Source organism: Clarias gariepinus, chromosome 6, assembly GCF_024256425.1.
Source record: "Clarias gariepinus isolate MV-2021 ecotype Netherlands chromosome 6, CGAR_prim_01v2, whole genome shotgun sequence".
NCBI classification, from domain to species: domain Eukaryota; kingdom Metazoa; phylum Chordata; class Actinopteri; order Siluriformes; family Clariidae; genus Clarias; species Clarias gariepinus.
The window spans coordinates 24,559,918-24,581,255 of NC_071105.1; the positions used below are offsets into that span (position 1 = coordinate 24,559,918).

General features: G+C 37.2%; 1 protein-coding gene across 1 annotated transcript; it reads right to left on the reverse strand.

Annotated features, from left to right (window-relative positions):
• Window positions 1-699: 699 nt before the first annotated feature.
• Window positions 700-12,663, reverse strand: smpd2b (sphingomyelin phosphodiesterase 2b). Its single transcript, XM_053499194.1, has 11 exons — window positions 12,532-12,663; window positions 11,727-11,815; window positions 11,177-11,273; window positions 5,225-5,301; window positions 4,910-5,003; window positions 4,460-4,549; window positions 4,301-4,383; window positions 2,523-2,655; window positions 2,094-2,198; window positions 1,479-1,635; window positions 700-1,371 (listed from the first exon to the last, which is right to left on the reverse strand). Exons 2-11 carry the CDS (start codon window positions 11,762-11,764, stop codon window positions 962-964), a joined length of 1,284 nt encoding a protein of 427 aa, XP_053355169.1. The 5' UTR covers window positions 11,765-11,815; window positions 12,532-12,663; the 3' UTR covers window positions 700-961.
• Window positions 12,664-21,338: the final 8,675 nt, after the last annotated feature.

Sequence of the window (21,338 nt, forward strand, 5' to 3'; positions counted from 1 at the left end):
TAACTGGTCCATTTTTAGAATCGGACATAGAGGTGTGGAGTTTTAAGGGATAAAAAAATTATGGAGTGTGCTATTATAGGAAATACGCAACTATGTTTGCCAAATGCCTAAATGTAACTGTAAATGTAATTGTGAGGTAATGTAATGCTAATATAGAAATTTAAACAACAAAATCAAAAATACAGTATAGTTATGGTATACATATGCCTATGCAAGGTTATTGCTTACACTTTTGTTCCTCCCTTCTTTCAGTCATGTATCTGATGATTGTTCTCTCTTTGTGACTAAGCGAGATGGTTGGTCCTAACAAATTCCTGAGACAGACTTCCATTCCATAAGTTACATGCCTGGGTGCAACCTCATCACTTGGAGCAACATACACACAAAGAGAAGCCTTACATTACAGGCTAATAGCTCCCTCTCCTGGAGAATCATTAGCTTACTAAAGTGAGCAAGACAGCTAGTGAGTAATAGGCTCTTTTCACTCATGGCATTAACAGGTGTCATGGTTAATGTATATATCATGTATATAGATGTATAGTGTATATGCTTGCTCCCACCTCTATGACAAAGCACACCTCATACTTCAGTTAAACTGTGATGTGTAACCAAATAAACCACATTTAATTTATAGTACTATAATAAGATATTATTGTAATAATACTATATTGTCACAGATATATTGCATTTAAAAAAAAAAAATTGCTAACTTATTAGGAATAACATGAAACCAGTTTGCACACAATCAAGGTGATCAGATCATCCATGATGTATGTTTATACCAGTTGTGAAAAGGCTTATAGAGAGAATCAGGTCTATCAGGCAGATGTGAAACCACCAGAAATCTCTAGAAAGTGGTTCAACTGAGCCTTGTTTTATGTCTATGAAACAAGCAGACATGTCAAAGTAATATCCCACCAGTCTAGCTAAGAAGTGTTTCACAGCCTTGAGACTTGGTTTTTCAGTCTTCTGACTTCACAGCGTCCACTTCTCTTTGAGAATGGTTCTTGTCTATAACCTTTGGTAGCTTCTTCAAACGTTCCTGCAGGCTGCCTACTGCAAGCCTCATCTGGTCCTCTGCTCCTTGTAGAGACTTCACCTCCATGCTGTAAAAGATGTACAGGAAAAGGGCAGATAGAAGGATGGCGAAGCACAGCGCTCCCAGTAGGTAGAAGGAAGCTTTGGGGAAAGGCTGTTCAGCTCCCAGGGAGAACATAGGCACAGCAGCTATGGCTAATTCCAGCAGGAGCAGAGCCAGACCCATAAAGCCTGTGCGTGCAGCTGTGTAGCGCATACGCTCAGCACAATGCAGGCCCACCTTCACCTCTGTCCGAGCCTCAGTCACAATGTTTATCAGCTCAGAAAGACTAACTAATAAAAAACAACAAAAAGGAAACAAAGAAAGCATTTGACAGATTTCCCAATAAGGATCTAGTGGGTTAAAAAAAAAGTTATTTTCATAAGTTGAGCTTCATTACCTGCAGTACAGTCTTTTTCTTCCTTTTCATTCTTCAAAGGGCAAAGCATCAGATCAGTGCTTAAAGCTTCATGGTCTGAGTAAGGGAAATCATACCCAGGAACAGAGCCCTTTGTAGTGGACAAAGATAGACAACTAACATCCACCTTCCCTGATCCCTGTTAATAAAATAATGGCAAATATTGTACAAGTTAACAAACTGGAAGAAACAGTGTAAAAATCTTATAATAACGTAAGTTTAAACTATAAAAAGTGTTTCTTACACAGATTATTTATGCTTGCACACAATAATACATTCAGTTGTCAGATTATTATAGCACAGTTTTATCTGTGCTCATTTGTTAATTTATCAGGTAGGCCTGCTATATTATCAGCCTTTTCACTTCTTAATTCCTGTTGTGTTGGAAATATTATGTTCAGTGCAAGACCAACTAAGAATCCACTGCCATGTCAGCATGCCAAGTGCTCTGGTTAGACATAATTTAAAGCAACTAATGGGTTACAATCACTAATATACAGCAAGTATACATAAAATAAACCTGTATGAAATAAGGCCTAATGAATGTAGGTGTAATGTTGATTTGATCTTTTCGATTGTACAAATAAGCACATTCACCTTAAAAAAGATGTAATCAATACGTATTCCTCCTCCAAACGGACTAAGTTCCTGAGTATTTGTGAAAGGGTTGTCCGTTATATGGGTGAATCCCTGTTCACATCCCTGTAAATTGCACAAAAACATTATTATTGTTAACAATGAAGTCGATCCAAATTAATTGGGTGTATTCCGATTTTTGATTGGTTAGTAATTTTTTTATAGAAAATTCAACAATTTTATATCATCTAATGCTTTTAGGTTTACCTTTATCATTTAAAAAGTGTAAATCAATTGCGATTCGAAAAGTTATCAACAACTGATTAAATAAATTACACAACTGATTTAATCACACAGCTCTAATTAACAACCAAGTCACAACCACAGTAACAATCTCACATCATATATATAGGTCAGTACATGAGTACTGAGTACTGTTTATGTACTCACATCAAAGCTAGCTGTTTCCGTGAAGCAGTCCTTTAGACCAGTATAGCTGCGCAGTAGTCTTACCCCAAGGTCTTCAGGGTGCATGTTTAAATCCCCCCCTAATATTACCACATCTGCCCCAACACAGGTGTGCCTTTGTAGGAGGAAATGCAGACTTCATTAAAAAAAAAGTCTTAGAATTTTACAATTTTAAAGAAGAAGAATGCACATTTGATTAAATCATTTTTAGCTGTGTTAAAACATAACATCTTAAAAGCATGACAGTTTACACAGCTAAAGATGTTATAGTTGTACCTGAGCCCTGCTAGAGCTACTCAATGCACAAATTGTATATGTAAGCAGAATGTATGCAGAGTGTTCTGCCCATGCTTGTGTGGGTTCCTCTAATTATTAAATTGCCCATATATGTTAATATGCATGTGTGTGTGTGTGTGTGCATGCATAGTTATCTTTAATGAATAAACACCAAGTCCACAGGCTGGGAACAGCCTGATAACGGTCCTGATTTATGAAACCTACATTAACTGAACTTGTCTTCTTAACAATAGTTGTCTTGAATTTAAACATATTTCAACAGTAAAATAAATCACTCACTTACTCAACGTCTATACCACTTTATCCTGTACTCGGGTCGCGGGGGGTCTGGTGTCTATCCCAGGAGCCCTAGGGCACACCCAGGACAGGGTCCCAATTCATTGCAGGGCCCATACACATACACTTACTCACACACTCATTCATTCACACACTTATTCATTGACACACTATGGGCAATTTAGGAATGCCAATTAGCCTAATCTGCAGGTCTTTGGACTGTGGGAGGTACCCACCAAGCACAGTAAGAAAATGCGAACTCCATGCACACAGAGACGGAAGTCGAGTCTGGCCGGAAATTGAACCCAGACCCTGGAGGTGCAAGGCGACAGTGCTAACCACTACACCATTGTGCTTGCCAGAGAAATAAATAATAAATAAAAAAATAAAAACAAGAGTTGAATGCCACAGCTTTGTTGAGACGGTTTCATAGCTTGTACCCTGTGTGATGGGTTGGGACCCCACTCAGAGTGAACCCCACCTTGTGCTGCCAGGTTCTTTGGGATAGGCTTCATATGGATGGAGGAAATTTTTCATTCAAAGATTCAAAGGAGGTATTGACCTTCTTCCTTTGAACAACAGTAAATAAATAAATAAATAATAATTAGGCTACTTTTCTTCTTCATAGGCTGGAAAAAATGTTCCTTGGACAGAATTCCGTCTGATTTTGGTGAAAAATACGTGCATAAGTAATTGAACTCCAGTATGAGTACACTGATGTTATTAATTAGGCAGTTTTTTTAGAGGTGGGTGGGATTTTGGCAATGCTTAGGAGTGATTTTTTCAATATTGTCTGGCAACCGTAGAAAACAGACAGCGAGAGTAAGTGGATGAACAAGCAAAAACTATTTGTGCATGCCTGAAAAAGAGAGGTTGAGTAAGCAAAAAAAAAAATGTATGTGCAACACAGAATTTATGAAAATTGAAAAATTATTTGTGCTGGTACATAAAAGAGGACAGTTTGCAGTTAATCCGCAGTTCATGTTTGCCAAACCGTGTACGTAATAACAAATGTAACTTTTCCTATTTGTAATTAAAAAAAAATTATATTGTAAAAAAAAAGTAATCCAAGTACTCTAGCGCGTTACTAGAATATTAGATAAACCACTGTGTATATATGATGAAATAGGTGATATTTTAAAGTGTGCTTCTTTGCTAGTGCATTGACAATGTGATCAGTTTAATACCTTATAAAGTTTTGAAGCTCCCAGGCCTGCACCACTCTGTGAGAAAGATAGGAGTCTTGTTCTCTGGAATACTCAGCATGAAGCTGTTGAAGAAAAAAAAAAGGGCTATAACATAGGACTGAACATATGCTCAAACAAAGAATAAAACACTGGACTTACATGAGTGACGTAGACATGCACCATCAAACCACTGATATTCAGCAGTAATTTCCCAACAGCTTTGCCCCCAAACCAGTCTCCATGATGGGCCTAACAAAGGAGAGAGTATTTTTTGTGGGAAACTTAAAAGTACCACCCTTACAACCGACTTTTACAAACTGCTGTCACACTAAACAGCTTGTTGCAGAAAACAAGCTTTGCTTTATCAAAAATCATTTTCTCTTAATTTCTATGCTTTCTGCCATACACATGCCTGTGTGCAAGGTGTTATTATAGAAAGTATAACATATTTTGATGTCCATTTGGTGTGAATCTTTAAAATAACCCATATGGAATAAGGTAATTAAGTATCATCATCATCAACAACAGTCAGCCCTTATTTTAAGACACAAAGGTCTCATTTTACATAAATAACTGAAAAGAAAAGTGTTACCATGTACATGTACTCACCATGTAGGGATAACCATTCAAGGTGTATTTGTAGAGAAAGACATCATGGATTCTATGTCTGGAAAAGACTGCCAGTCCGCTCCCAAAAAATCCACTTTGCAATCAAAGCAAATAATTATAAATTATAATATAACACTATAATATAAGCTTTCACATTTAACATCACATTTTGACATTTTTAAAAATTACAATAGCTATAAGAGTGTATTATGTTTTTAATACATATATACATATACAAAAATACATATATTTCCTCTGACATAATAGATAAAACTAAAATAAGCTTAAAATAGAAAATATATAACAAGATTTTACCTTTTAAAATAATGAGAATGAAGATGTGTGCTGCCAAGCTTTGTTTTCAAGAAGTTGAAATCTTTTTCACTCCAAACCTATAACACAGATCAGGATTATAAGAAATAAACTGCAGTTGCAAACTATATATATATATTTTTTTTTTATTATTATTATTATTATTATTATTTTTTGCTCAATGTGAGTTTATTTCTCCTGAGTATGACTATACAATCTAAATAATTCAGTATGGGAAAGCAGGGAGTTAAATATTATAATCCTCTTAAAGATCCCATAGTTCTTTAACAAGTATACACTGTTCTCATAGGTCCCAAATGTGTGTGTGTGTTAATGCTCCAACTGAAATACTGTTCCGATAATGTTTTTTCCCCTTATATCTCAAACTTCCTTCCTCCAAATGTGCTGTTTCAGTGTCTATGTCAATGAGCTACTGCTGAGCCACTTACTATAGCCTATATATATCACATCACAATAGGTGAAAAATACAATTGCCTTTTAAACCCTGGCCAGTAGAAAATGGATGAAGGACAAAAATGTCTACAAATTACTAAAACAGTGAATTTTCCATAAAAACCCACCTTGAAATGATACCCTGGAAGACTTTGGTATGCTGCTTGGCTAACAAACATTACATTTGGTCATTAAGGGTATGCTTTTGACAAACACAACATACACTATGGAAAGCTTGATTAACTTAACTGTGTCAGTAGCAAAGAAAAGACTTTTTAGTATTATGTGGTATCAACAAGACTTTAGAGTTAGACGGCAGGGGTAGCTTATTGGTTAACAGTGATGGGTAAAACATCGATTCAGTTCTTCGAAACGCAATTCTTTTATGTGCCAATTTATGTATCATCACATCGACTCCAAAATCTATTTTTAAATGACTTATTACATTTGTAATAGAGATGCACTGGTCGATCAGCAAGTGACTGGAATCATCTGTTTTTTAGCTTGATCAGCCATGATCTATCACTTTGGACATGACCGATTCTGTACACTCCAGTCTATTTATACACTGGTATCCCATGTAATAAAAATTATTTCACTCCTCCCACAAAGACTGTTATAAAAATAATAATTATGGCAGATGACACATATGTGCTGCTCAGTAAAAAAATTGTTTTTATTTAATTTAAGTTAGATGTTAAACTCTTATGTGTAAAGTAATTATGTATTGTTTAAAATGCTGCCCTTGGTTTATTTTTTAGAGAAAAAAACTAATATAAGGAATGGTCTAAATTTAATTACTCATTCTCAATTCAGTTGAAAAAAGCTACAGTATAAAACTTTTGAGTTATGACAACTTTTTTTGTTGTTATTTTTAAGGTTCATGTGTTTATCACAATTTGTGTTAATCACAATTTCAATAGGATCGCCACCTGGGTATTAACTGGATAATATTGTGTCAGGTGGTGACTGCTGAATACCATCCTTAGTGGTTAAAAAGTTTGACTTGAGATTAGGGAGTCAAGAGTCACCACTAAGCTACCACTAAACTGCTCCAATGTATTGAGATAAATGTAAGTCACTCAGAATAAGGGCATCTGGTAAATACAATAAATGTAAATGGAGTGTTGTGTAAAGACTGATGGTTGATATACCGCAGCCTGTGTGGAGCCATAAAGCAATAAAAATCCACCACCTTCACATTTATTAAGAAACAGACTCAAACAAAGACAAGACACCTTGTCTTGCACTGGCTATAATTGAAAGAGTTTTTTTTTTTTTTTTACATTTTAAGAGCAGTGCTATTGTTGGCACAGAATTTTAAAAATAAACTTAAATTTATGTTAATGGCCACCCAAGCTGGTCTTTAACTATCCCAAATTTCTGTTTCTCTTATTGTATTGGAAACCTACCAGAATATTAATGGTATCTTACTGACATTTTATAATTTATCTTTTTTTACACACAAAACCTGTTATCCAAACCCCCCCAAAAAATTTTTTTTAAGAAATAATCCAATCAAACCAAATCAAATTCCTCTATAGATATCTTATTTATTTACATCTTATGTGTAACCTACACTTTTGTTCATTAATTGCTGTAGTAACCCAACCTAAAAAAGGTGATCTTGTAATGGGGCAGTAACACACAGTGAACTTTGGCGAGCATGGCTGCCTATACGCATTCGCAACAGTTGTCCCAGACGGCTGTTGGTGAAGTAGTGCAATGCAGAAAGGGAAAACCAACCTGTTGGTGCTTAAGCAATTCCTCACACAGCTGTCAGTGGGGAAGGAAAAATGAAGAGGGTCCCATGCCACCATTAAGTGATCTGCTCCCTTCTCTTCCCCTGTCATTGTAGCATAGAAACGAGGATTCAACCCCCTGAAATGGGCTCCCTCAATCCAGGTTTTACCTCCCTGCCCTTTCTCTTTGTCTGCCTCTATTTTTATGCAGTTGGGTGATTCAGAGGCCATTGGTGTGGGAAAAGGCCTGGGTCAGACTGTTGGGAGAATGTAAGATTGCCCAGGACCACGTTCCAGTGATGGGCAATGGTTTGGATTCCTAACATGTTGCAACTGCAACCCATAGGTAGGGACATACCGTATAACAGTAAGTGTCCGAGGGGGCACAAATCATGCCTTGGTGGATTTAGGCTGCAATCAGAGCTCTGGGGGATTAGGGAATGTATGGATGATGAAGTACAGGTGTATGCATGGTTGATGGCTACTGCTGATTCAATTTTCCAATTGATCAGTGATTGGGGACAGATTAATCAATATTTTTTTAATTGGCATGGACATGATTTGTGGATGGGTTATGCAGTAGAGAGTGCCAGTGTGTGAGAATCAGCTGTATACTCCAAATCAGGGAGAAACACCAGGGATGAAGAGGGATTTTCCTGCTCTGTGACTTTCCTACAAGGCAATCATGGGATGAGACCCTTAAGCATGCTTTTGACCAAGTGAGATAGTCTATAATCAACTGTTATATTGAACTGTCAGCCGCCTAACAAACAGTATGCCTGCAGATCAATCCGTGCTATCTGTCCAAATGAGGATGGGTTCCTTGTTCAGTCAAGTTCATCTCAAGGGTTCTTCCAATTGCTATCTCAGAAAGTTTTCCCTTGACAATCTTATAATCTTAATTTATACACATTCACATTTCATGCAAACTTCCATAATTTCTTTTGATTGTATAAAGCTGCTTTGCGACAATGACAATTCTTAAAAGCGCTACACAAATAAAATCAACTGAATTAAATAGATAGTCATTGTGGAGCCAAACCAGCCAAATGTTTAATACTAACGTTTTTACTAATCTCATTTAAGTGTCTCTTAATAATAACGTATGTAAACTGCAAACACTACTGCAATACTGCATTCACTTTAACTACTGCATAAAGCTTTGTCAGTATTTTCCCAAAGTCATCAGCTATGATATGATCACCTTTTGACCCCACAGAACTCGATCAGGTGACTGAATATTTAGAGTCAGCATTCCGTTACATCTTAGATAACATAGTTCTACTTTCAAGAGGCCTTGAAAATTATTTTTTTAAGTTTAAGTTTATAGTTATGAACATCAAACTAAATCGGTAATGGAAAACAGCATGAAAAGAGAGCATTCTGAATTGCAAAAAAAAAAAAATCCTATAGTAGTGCTGGATCTCTCCACTCTTATAGAAGAGATCAAAAATAATGCTAGATTCATTAATAATTTAATGTAGGTGATAATAAAATTTTATATCCGATCAGCACAATTTTACTCTCCTTCAAGACTACTAATTTGACTCATCCCTGCAACAAAATTTACAACTTGTGTACTAGATCTTGTACCTGCATATTTAAACAGATAATTCCAGAACGAAACCGTACCCCTTTTGAAATACTCAGTTCTTCTAGCAGTAACGGCTATGTACCTAAATCTTTTAAACTAGTAGTTATTAAACTCCCAATTAAGAAACCTAACCTTTACCCCTTTTAACTATCCAACTGTATGCCAATATCAAATCTCCCCCTATTATCTCCAAGATCCTAGAAAAGTTTGTATGACGTGTTCCTTAACCTAAAAATAACATTCATGAAATGTACTGACAGTTAGGCCTCATCACAGCACAGAGGCAGAGCTGGTTAAAGTGGTAAATGACCTATTGGCATCTGATCAGAATGATGTCTTCTTGGTTGTGTTGCTTGACCTTAGCAAAGCTTTTAAAAATGTTTCACTAGTTAAAGAACCAGCCTTCCTCTGGCTCAGGTCCTATTTGACTGATTGTTATCAGTTTGTAGATTATTATTATTTTTTTTTGCATACTAAAGTAAAGTTTGGTATTTAAAGGAAAGCTGCTATTTTCTCTCGATACGCTTTCTTTGGGTAACACAAGTGGTATTAATTTCCACTGTTATGCTGATGACTCACAGTTGTATGCTACAGTATACTGAGGAATGTGTTAAGGGCATGAGACAGTGGGTGTTCTTTAACTTTCTTCTATTTAATTCTGACACAGAAGAAGTTATGGTACTAGGACTGCATACGGCTAAAAGTAAGCCTCCTGTTTACATAGGAACTCTGAATGGCCTTTCTGTTTCATCACATGCAGTAGTAAGACATTTTATGATCCTTGTGATAATTGATTCCAACCTTTCATTTGAAGCTCATGTAGACAATATTACTACAAAAGCTTTCTTTTATCTCAAATATTGGCAAGATACAAAAATAATAACACTGCCTGATGCAGAAAAAGCTAGGTTATTATTTTGTTGTCTCAAGGTCAGCTTTTTGTAATGCCTTACAGGGTCTTGATATTTCAGGAGGTTCACAAACAAGCTCCAGTTAGTCCTAAATGCAGCAGTCAGGGTCCTTCCCAGAACTAGAGGATATGAGCAATCAATTATGAGCCCTCAGGTATTTAATTATGGCAAAAGAAATGCTGTCATATAAATGGAGACATACTGTACTGGTCAGTCTGCCAACAAAGTCCAGTTGACTTATCCAATTGACTTATCCACACTTATATGGAAAATCAATTAAGTTCATGGGGCATCAACATATGCATGTCAACATAAAAAAAAATGGTCAAATGGTGAAAAAAGTGGAATAATTTTGAATGCCATGTAAATTACTTAATACAAACGCTTACACAATAGTAAACAATAACAGAATCTACAAACAGTAAAACGTAAACCCTGTTCTCTGCTTTACTATACAATGAGGAACTTTTTTTCATTTAATTATTACTATTTTATCAGTACAGTTTTTACCTTGTGCTTAAATTTCGTTGTACTTGTACAATGATGAAAAAATTTTAAATGTCTGGTGTATTTACAAAAAATATCCCACTTTTTTTTTTTATTCACCCCATTTTGCCAGTTTCCTTCTTTAGGTCCCTCCTCTATCTTGTCACAGGACATGTACAAACAAGAAAAAGTAAAAATCAGCACATCTTCCAATAAAACACATGAAACCGGCCTCTGCAACTTTATGAACTGCTGCTCAGACATCACAAGGGAGCTAAACACAATCTGTGTAAAATACAGTATATCCCCTCACATTTTCATAACCTCACAGAGACCCACCTGCAATCCCTCTCAACCAGAGAGCACAGTCAGTTTTGCTCTTTAAGTCCTAGCTACGGATGACTGTAGCTTCAACACAATCTCATGATCTCCAATGAAAGAGCAAATATTTGGTCCTGCAAGATTCCTGCCTCCATCTGGTTTGTCAATTGCTCTATTAAAATCTGTCGCTTGGAAACGGCATCATTTATAGATCAATTACAATACGTTTTATAATGGCTTCTATACAAGACACCTTTCTTTGTGTTCCCTTTTACTTTGGTGGTCCCAAGGGAAATCGGTCCTGGCGTGCATTTCCACTTCTGGTATTTTTACTGACAACAAGGACTTTGTACAGCAACAAATAGTCTAAGTGCAGTTTTTGAGTGGGTTTTAGTCTAGAGTTTTCTTTTGTACTTATGTAAATAAAGTTTGTGTGTGTGTATCTTACCTCCTGCAATAATACTACATCATGCTGTTCCTTGCTTAGCAGATCTCCAATCATGGCATATCGCTCAGCACGGTGCTTACTAAGGTAGCGGATACCCCTAAAACCACACACACACACACACACACACATTACAACACACACATTACAACACACACATACATTGCAACACACAAATAATTTAACCACATTGCTGATGATAGATATTTACCATATTTGCTTACCATGCCAATGTTAAACTAGACCAAAGAAAGGGGAAGAACCATAACTAGATGTGATAATATTTTATGGTACATTGTGTTGTAAAAAAAAACACACCATATCCCTCCTTTCCAACATAGCACTGTGATAAACTTGATATTGTCTTTATCTAAATTATGCAGTGGTAACCCTAGAAGTAGACAGACTTAGGAGACAATAAAGGTTGGGGCGATTAAATTCCCATCTGTCTTTTTGGTCCTTAAGCAGCTTAGGTGAGATTACTTTTTTTAATTACTATGGCCAACAGAAAAAAAAAATCTCAATGTAAGGTATATTTTTTACATGTGCTCACCAGCAGTTGAGAGAGAAGATCCGTAGTCTTTCAGGCATACTGGCAGTCACGGGATTGTGAGAGAAGTGTGATTCCCTCTGCAGTAAGAACTAGGTCAGCAAAGAAAGGAAAAGATCAGCAAGAAAATGAAAGTGCTTAGTCACGTCACATTACCAAAAACCCTGAAATCTTTGACGTGTGTGTGTAAGAATAGAAACACTGTAAGGTGAGGTGCAGAGAGTGCTTCTCAGACAGCTGTGAAGTGCTAGATAGAAATATGGTCCAAAACAAAAGATGCATATTATTATTATTATTATTATTATTATTATAAGTAGTAGTAGTTAGACCCTGTACCTCCACTAATCAACCAACCACAAGTGCTTTCTACACACAGGTCATGATAATAAATGTATTTATTTATATACTTCTAAAAAAAAAAAAAAAAACACCAGTAACAATATTTACACAAGCCAACTTGATATAAAGGTGAGGTTGGGACTTGTTCAGTAGAACTGTTTACGGAAATATGTATTGTTTCAACAGGAAACTGTAGAACTTTGTGTGAAAACGTTCACTCATAAAAACGCGTAATAACTTACTTTTTTTGCCAACCGCCTGTAAATGCCTTAGTGTGTTAATAATTATATATTAAGGTTGTGGAATAAGTTATGAAACTACCTAGAAATTGACCGGACCAACCTGGCATGCACCTTCAGCTACAGACTACTAACCCGAATAACGTTATCTCTGGTGCAGCTAAAGCTAACCAGCTAATAAATAAATAAAAGAAATCACGGCTAGCTTATAGGAAACATAGTTAGTTTACCTTTAATAGACTCGCTATGCTTTCATGTTGAATAACGTCCGCAGAAAAGAACAATATATCCACAAAAAATGCTGTGGGACGGCAGTCTTTAGACACTGGGGAAGTTTCGGCTGTGTACTGCGAACTGTCACAGCTGAACAACAGCGCTTCAATTCATTACTCTGCCGCTTCCGGGTCTGCGTGACGTAGCCAGGGGGCGGGGCTGCTTTGCTTATTATTGAGTTAAACGTCAAGTAAACGTGAACTATGTAGAGTTGAAACACCAAAAGTGAATGTATTTTGTCTAGAATTTGTCTAGATGTATATAATGTTTGTCCTCAACTTTATATGAAGTTACTGCAGCATTCTCCATTAATTCTGGTTGTTGTTGTTGTTCTGTTGCTCCCTCCTGGGGGGTATTGGTGTCGCGACAGCAGATAGCAGACCATCCGATCCGCAGAATAACTTGGCACCTTGGGACCAGCATTGCACCCAGTGGCTGGGGTTTGGTCATTGGGTGACTTCCAAGGCTCCGTAGGGAACCGAATGGTGATGGTGGAAAAATATTCACAAGTATTCACAAAGTTTAGAGTGACAGAGAAAAAAAATCCTTCTTGAGCTATGCAATCAGAGTGTTTTAAGATTATAAACAAACTATATCATAATTAAAATGCTTGATGATGTAATAACTGTATTTAAAAAATTATATTCATGCCATGGACAGCACTGTGACCCTTGATCTCCAGGGTCAGGGTTCGTTTCCCGTCTCAAGTCTTTGCATGTTCTCCCAGTGCTTGGTGGGTTTATTCCAAAGGCATGCGAATTAGGCTAACTGGCTTTCCCAAATTGTCCAGGGTGTACTTTGCCTTGTGTCCTAAGACTCCTGGGATGGGCTCCAGGCCCCCCACAACCCAGTACAGGATAAGAGGTATAGAAGATGAATGAATGAATAAATAAATAAATAAATGATATTGGAATTCTAAATCTTTTACTCAGCAAATAATCTTTTATATATTTCAGATGCAAACTTATTAACCTCTAAATCAAAGGGAAAATTATATATATATTTTTTTTACAATGACTCTTTATGCATTACTGCAGGAGCTGTTTACTGTTGTTCCCGTAAGAGATGTAATTGGAGTTGTTTTAAAAAAACATTTATACTATAGCATCAATGAAAACATGAATTCTTTATGATAAAAATCTCTGTAAGCAAGTTATATATACACATCCACAGTGAATCAACCCTCACCTGTTTTACTGAAATATAATTTATGTATTTATCTGTATTAAGTGGAATACATTACTGTGCTTTAAATCTTATCACATTTCTGTGCAGTTTGACTTGTGTCCATGACTTGAAAATATGGAGTTATTTAAAATCTGGTGAAACATCCTTCACAAAGTTGGGACAGAGCCAATTTAAGACCAATTACAATGTTACAATGAAATTACAAATCCCTTGTAAGAAATTACAAGGGAATTACAATTATGTTATAGTATACAATACATGGAGTTTTAAAGTGAGGTCCAGTTCATCTAGAGGAAGGTTTGGGCAAGGCTCTGCAATTTTATTTAAAGGATGCACAAGCAAATTATCCAATACCTTTAGGATAACGTTTCCCAAAATATACAATATCAAAAATCCAGGTAAACCCTTCAAATCTTATTAAGCAAATGGTTGAAAACCACTTGTGAATAGATGTACTTTCCAATTCCACAGACTTAACACAGACAGTCTTAAGAACCATCTTGCTTCTGTACTGGTTATCATGATGTGCAGTGGATATCATGAACTTTGGTTAACACTAATAATTTACAAATGCAAACTTAAGGCTGAAGATAGCATATATCACTACTGTCCAGAGGTTTTTCTCGGGTCTCATCTGTGATGGACAGTGGCACACAGAAAACATGTTCTCTGAAACAAAAAGAAAAAGAAGCATCCAAACTGTTATCAGTATTAGGTCCAAAAGCCAGCATCAGTTATGGTATAAGGATGCATTAGTGTCTGTGGCATATCTGTGAGGACACTGTTAATAAAGAAAAATGTGTACTTTTTGAAGCAACATGTGCTGATAGCCAAACACCATCTTTTTCAGAGACATCCCTGTATTTTCCAACAGATCAAAACTGGTATCTGCTCAGGTTACATGTGTGGCTGCTAAACACAGGGTACAGGTGCTAGACTGGCCTGCCTGCTCCAGTTGAGAATGTGTGGTGCATCATGAAGTGCAAAATATGGCAACGAAGACCCCGTAAAATTGTGCAGCTGAAGACCTCACAGAAACTCACACTAGTTAAACAAAACCAACTGTTCAGTGCCTTCAAGGTTAAAAGGTGTTAAGGTGCTTAAAAGGTGTTAGGAGAATTAACAAAAATGTTGTTGTTACACTTTGGTAAACAGTCAACTCTTCCAACTGCCTGGATAAAATGGGAGGGAAGAGCATCCAATGTACTGTAAAACCTGTACCAAGTGTTCTATAGATCAGATGGGCCCCTTTAGTGTCAACCCTGCTCTACCACACTCATCTAGAGTAGGATGTTAATTAGTTGTTTAGTTTAATTAAGTGAGCTGGGAGCTGAGACAGCAAAAAAATATGCAAAACAGTGGTCCTCTAGGACTGGAGTTGAGAACCAACGCCTCAACCAATGCTCCATCGTAAAAAGTCAAACTTTACAACAGAAATAAACATAGTTGCAGCATGGTACAAAAAAAAAAATTTTTGGTCTCCATATTTTGGTCTCCACCCATAATTTTTTAAACTTTTATGTAACTCATCAGTTAAAATTGCAGTAAGGTTTAAAATTATGCATAATTAGTGATCTGGCCGAGTTTTTGAGTCACAGGTATTAAACCACTAGCTGTACGCTATGCATCACTTTAGCTAACCAGCTAACTGAAATCAAGGTAGTTTAACTTCTAACAAGAAATATAGGTGTCAACACACAACAAAGTGTAGGGTATGGAAACCAGAGTCCAATCAAGTGTAAATTAGCATTAGCATATTAATTAGCATTTTAGCTATGCCAAAGCTAGCTAGCATGTAACTGAGGTAAGTAGGCATGCTGTAATCAACAGCCAGGCTTCATTCGTTCCATCTATTTGCCCATGTAAGCATTAACCGGGGTTTAGGCAGAGTCAGCTTCTGCCAAGATGTGACAAGCACAGGTGTGTTTTAAAACCACCCTTTAGAAAACTTATGGGTGATGTCATGGAGTGTAGAGGTGTACTTCATATGGTTAATAGAATCTGCAACAAAGGTCCCCATATTACGGTTTTTTTCCATTGGTTTGGCTCATTTCTTGAAACAGAAATTAAATTATCAAAATTCTAAGATCATTTGACAAAACAGTGTTACAGTTTAGCACAACACTATAGCTCACTTGGAAAGCTCATATCTCTCCAAAAACAGTTCACTCATGCATCAAAAATAAATTCCTTTCCCATATAAAGCTCATGTAGATAATATTACCAGGATAGCATTCTTTCACCTCAGAAATATTGCCAAGATAAGAAATATATTGTCGCTAAACGATGCAGAAAAATTAGTTCATGCTTATATCACCTCTAGGTTGGACTATTGTAATGCCTTACTGTCTGGTTGTTCAACTAGGTGCATAAACAAGCTTCAGCTAGTCCAGAATGCAGCAGCGAGAGTCCTCACTAGAACCAGAAGATACAAGCACATCACACCTATCTTATCTTCACTTCATTGGCTCCCTGTGAAATTTCGCATTGATTTTAAAATACTACTTTTGACATATAAAGCATTAAATGGTCTCACGCCGCAGTATCTGAGTGAACTGCTTGTGTCTTATGATCCGCCACGCCTATTTTAATCAAAGCATGCAGGCTGCTTATCAGTACCACGTATTATGAAAACTACAGCTGGGGGCAGAGCTTTTTCTTACAAAGCCCCCAAATCATGGAATAGTCTTCCAATTAGTGTTCGGGACTCAGACACAGTCTCAGTTTCTTTCTATTACCATCACAGGGAGTTTTTCCTTGCCACTGTCGCTCACGGCTTGCTCACCAGGGACTATCTGACCATTTTGATTCATACACATTCAAATTCCATACAAACTTAAATAATTCTTTTAAATGTGTAAAGCTGCTTTGGGACAATGCCAATTGGTAAAAGCGCTATACAAATAAAATTTTATTGAATTCAATTAAATATAAAAAGTAAGTGCCACAAAAATGGCAAATATCCTTTTCAATTGCATTGGCTCATTTCTTGAAACAGACCGGACATTCTCAACACTCTTGGTGCTTTTGCCAAAATAATGTGGATGGTTCTGCACAACACCATGGTTCACCTGCAACAGCTCATACCTTTCCCAAAACAGTTCACTTATGTGTCAAAACTAAATTTCCTTTTCATTTAAACAGTCAGTGCCCCAAAATGCTTCTTCCCTTTGGCATTGTGTAAGCACTGCAAGTCAAAATGTTTAGATGTTTTGTCACTATGGCAAAGGACCACTAAAATATCCCTCATGTCCACCTCACAGTCTTAGCCCAGTCCTTTATTGACAATGGTTACTGTACTGTTTTTGTCTAGCTAACAGAATACAATTGTGTATAAAACTGAAAAAAAATAAATAGGATTTTAGGGTAAGAGTAGCCTCCAAGGTTTGATGTCACACATTGCACTCATACTGCCAAGGAAATGGTAACTCCTTTTTTTATTGTAATGATCAACTACACACAAAGTAACTTCCATATATCAGAGCAAAAAACAAAAAACTAGAGTGCTATAAATAAAGCTGGAGTTTCATAACAGTTCTTCACTGCCCGCCGTCCTCATCCTCAGTCTGTGTGGCCACAGATTCTCGTCCACATCACAGCGTATATTCTCCCTTTCGATGTAATGAGGGAAGAAACGGCGTGATGGTCACAACCATTTCCTACAATGATCTCCAGTTCTATTTTCACATGCAGCATCCATTGCATGAAGCAGGGGACCTCTGATCTTGAGCCCAATGCTCATCAAAAACTCCTCAGTAGGATTGAGGAAAGGAGAGTAAGGTGTTAGGAACACCATGACCATCCTTGGATGGGTAGTAAACCAGGCCCTGATGAGCGGGCCATGGTGGAAATTCACATTGTCCCATACAATGACATATTGTGGTAGGTGAGGCCCTACGAGACCTCTCTTATTTTCAGGGATCAAATCAAAATGAAGGCGGTCCAAGAAGATGAGGAGTGGGAATGTGAGTAGCCACACCATTCTCAGATATGGCAGCACACATACTGTAGTTATATTGCCCCCTCTCTGGCCTGGGACATCCACTGTGGCCCGGTGGCCAATAATATTACGGCCACGTCTTCGGCCCTTGTCCAGGTTGAAGCCAGCTTCATCCACAAACATAAGGATGTAAGGGGTCTCGTTTCTTTTCAATGCCATTATTCTCTACAATAGTGAAAAAAAAGCTGCAGTTTTAAGGCAAAATGTTGAAGTCAGATAAATCAACTACTTTTATCCTGGATGACCTGGATACACAAATCAGGTAAGGTGGATACTGAAGCCAAAAAAGTTTGGGAACCACTGGTTAATTGTAAAAAGGTTATAATGATGGACAACCAGTAACTGACTTACATGTACATACTGGTACCGCAGCTCTTTCACTCTATCAGAGTTCCTCTCAAATGGTACCATGTAAATTTGCTTCATTGTCATCTGATGCTTCTTCAATGTCCGATCAATTGTGGAGATGCTTATAGAGTTGACATTTTGGAATACGGCATTATCTTGTAGGATTGCAGCGCGGATCTGTCTCAATGTGATGACATTATTTGCCACCACCACGCACCCTTACTCCTCTTCCCCCTCTTCCTCCTCTTCCTCGAGCAGGCAGCTGCCCTTGTTCATTTACTTGGCCAGGTGCATGCAGGTTCAGAAATAGTACTGGTCCTGCACGGTCAAGCTCTTTACATACAGTACATGTTTGGCAGCAATCACAGTCAAGGGCAGCACCTGTCAGGTAACTGAACATACTGTTTGATTGGTCATCTGAGATGTGTGAAACTCCTCCTTCATTAGTTAGGTTCTAGTTTCACCTGACTGTCAATTGCTGTAATAAATTGTAATCAAATGTTTCAAGGATTCACCTACTGTACGGTATTCATGGTATTATGGTCTTGACGAATTTTGACCAATGAACAGAATATTGTGCATGTAATGACTTATACAATGAATTGACACTGACACATTTTGGAGAGAACAACCATTAGACTGAGAATTAACAGTTTAGATCAACAAGATATATTCACTTGGAAATTGTGCTAAATGTAGGCTATCTGTACTTAATCATTTGCAAAGATGTACTTAGACATTTGCAATTTAATGAAATGAATAAGAAATTCTATTCTGTTGTGAACAATTGCCAAGTGTTTTGAAGGTTTGTCCATGTTGTTTTGAGAATGTAATTTCTGTTTCAAGAAATGAGCCAAACCAATGGAGAAAAACTGTAAGCAATAAAAAAAAATAAGATGATGTACAAAAATATGGTGTGTGGATAGCAGTGTGATTGAAACATGAAGTATGAAATTTAATGATACTGATGTACAGTATGTCAGTGTGGTTCCAAAGTGCAGGTTAGTCCTAATGTATGTGTGTAAATGAGCTGTGTGCAAACAAGAATAAGAAGTGTGCACTGTAGCGAGTAATGTGCTACATTCTGACTTTGATGTATAAACAGGAATAAAGGGGGTGTGTATGTTTATTGTATGTTGGAAACAAAAACAAATCCTTTTCAAGTCCTTTGTGGTGCTCTGGTTGAGGACCCGATTAGTCTGCTGGAAGAAGCTCCTCCGCAGGCTCTCTGTGTTGGCAGTCCATTGTTGAGGTGGCTGAGGTCCTTTACTATCTTACCAGCCTTGGTCAAGCACCGCTTGCTGTAGATTGAGTGCAGGCAGGAAGCTCAGTGCAGATGATATGGACGTCCATGAACATTTGTCACCACAGTGCTAACCACAGTAATAAGGCTGACCACAATGGGGTCATCAGCAAACTTGATGATGGTCATGGAGTTGGTAGTGGCCACTCAGTAATGCATGTCTTATCGAAAACTAAACTAATGAGCAATTACTTTAAAGGTATATTGATGAAGCCTTTCAAGTGGCTAAGCCTTTAATGTGTAAGTTCTTTCAGGTTTTCTAGGAGACATTTGGACTTGTTTTTAATAAGAAGCGGTTGTTAAGAAAGAGCTCGCTTGTTCTCATGAAATTTCACAACACCATGACATGAAAGTCATGATTTTTTTTAAACTGTTATATCATCAAGCATTTTAATATCAGCTAGTTTACTTCTAGCCTTAAAAGTATTCTCTGATTGTGCAGCTTAAGAGGGATTTTTGATTTTCCCACAAACTGAAGACATGCAAAAGTGCTTGTTTTAGAAGAGTCAAATTATTGGTCTGCACCAGTCTAAGAAAACAATTAAGGATTGTGGTAAAAAAAAAAAAAATTGAATCAGCTGTGTCTTACTAAAAGTCTACATAATCATGGGTCCGGTAGAGTTGCAGATTTGGAATGTGCGTATGTGCAAGAGAGAACAAGATGTACAGGGAGTAAAAGCCTCGATCTACTGTATGTACGTTAACAGAGACTGTGCGCCAGCAGAGCCGCTCGCCTGCCTATCAACACCTGAAGGCACAGCTCTGTTGTTTTCTTTAACATGGTTTGGTTTATGAGATGTCACCATGACCTGCTCCATTAGGATATATACTGTAAGCCACTGGGAGTTGTGGGGGGGGTTACCTCTCTCTTGCAGACACTTTTGCTGTGTGTGTAACAGAGATGTCCACTGCTGTTTTAACTAAACCTTTACTCTTGTCGTAATACTATTTAAAGTCTCCGGAGTTGTTAATCTAATTTCCATCTCAGGATATTGTTACATTTCCTGAAATTGGGTTAAGAACTGTCCAACTGGTAACATCCAAAACAATCGTGAAGACCATTATCAGAGCTCATTTAAATGCTTAGTGAAGTTGCAATCTAAAAAACCACAACAACAAAAGAATAATACGAGCAAAAAAAAAAAAAAAAGTCATCAGTTTAAAAAAGTAAAAAAGCTGCATCAAGGAAAACAACCAAGGCGATTACAAATTACTGGAATTGGGTTAAGAACTCCCACTATCGACCACTACCTTTACTAAAACACTATCAAACCTGGAAAGATAGTGCTGAACTGTTGACTCTGTGGAAAAAAAAAAAGTGGTCGGAAAAAAGTGATGAATGGAGATCACTTAAACACCTGAAGTTATAGATAGATATGTTTAATAGTGAAAGTTACGGCATTTCCATACTCCCAAAATGTAAAGAGCGCTCATAGGATTTGATTTAAGAAGGTCACTTGTTAGTGGGACTCATCAGAAAATATGGCTTTAGGTTGTTACCAAGCATAAAGATTGAACTTGGAGTGAACATGTGTTCTGATGAGTTCGGACTGATCCTACTCCTGAACGATAGGTAGTTTAATGAAAGAAGGTAAGCACCCGTTACACAGCAATAAAATGACGTCAGCTGATGACTTAAACGTACTGAATGACCAGGATATCACAACAAGGACGTTTCTCTTCCCTGATGCCACGGCCATATTCCAGGAATCATATTGCGGAAGAGTATTTGTGGGAGTACATGGAATGATGAACTGGCCACCACATTGTGTGCTGTGATCACAGCTAAAGGTGATTGAAAGAAATGTCAGCTTGTGTTATAATTTTTTCCAGGAACTGCTTAAACTGAACAACTTAAAAATAAGTGCACATTTGCTTTGTACTACTATGAAGTGTACTCAAGTCACTATTTCATCACACAAATG

Coding starts and splice junctions, on each gene's coding strand:
- smpd2b (XM_053499194.1), bottom strand. CDS start 11,764: ATGCCTGAAAGACTACGGATCTTCTCTCTCAACTGCTG. Junction 5,302..11,176: donor ATGTAGTATTATTGCAGGAG/GTAAGATACACA, acceptor TCTGTGTTATAG/GTTTGGAGTGAAAAAGATTT. Junction 2,199..2,522: donor CGGAAACAGCTAGCTTTGAT/GTGAGTACATAA, acceptor TGCAATTTACAG/GGATGTGAACAGGGATTCAC.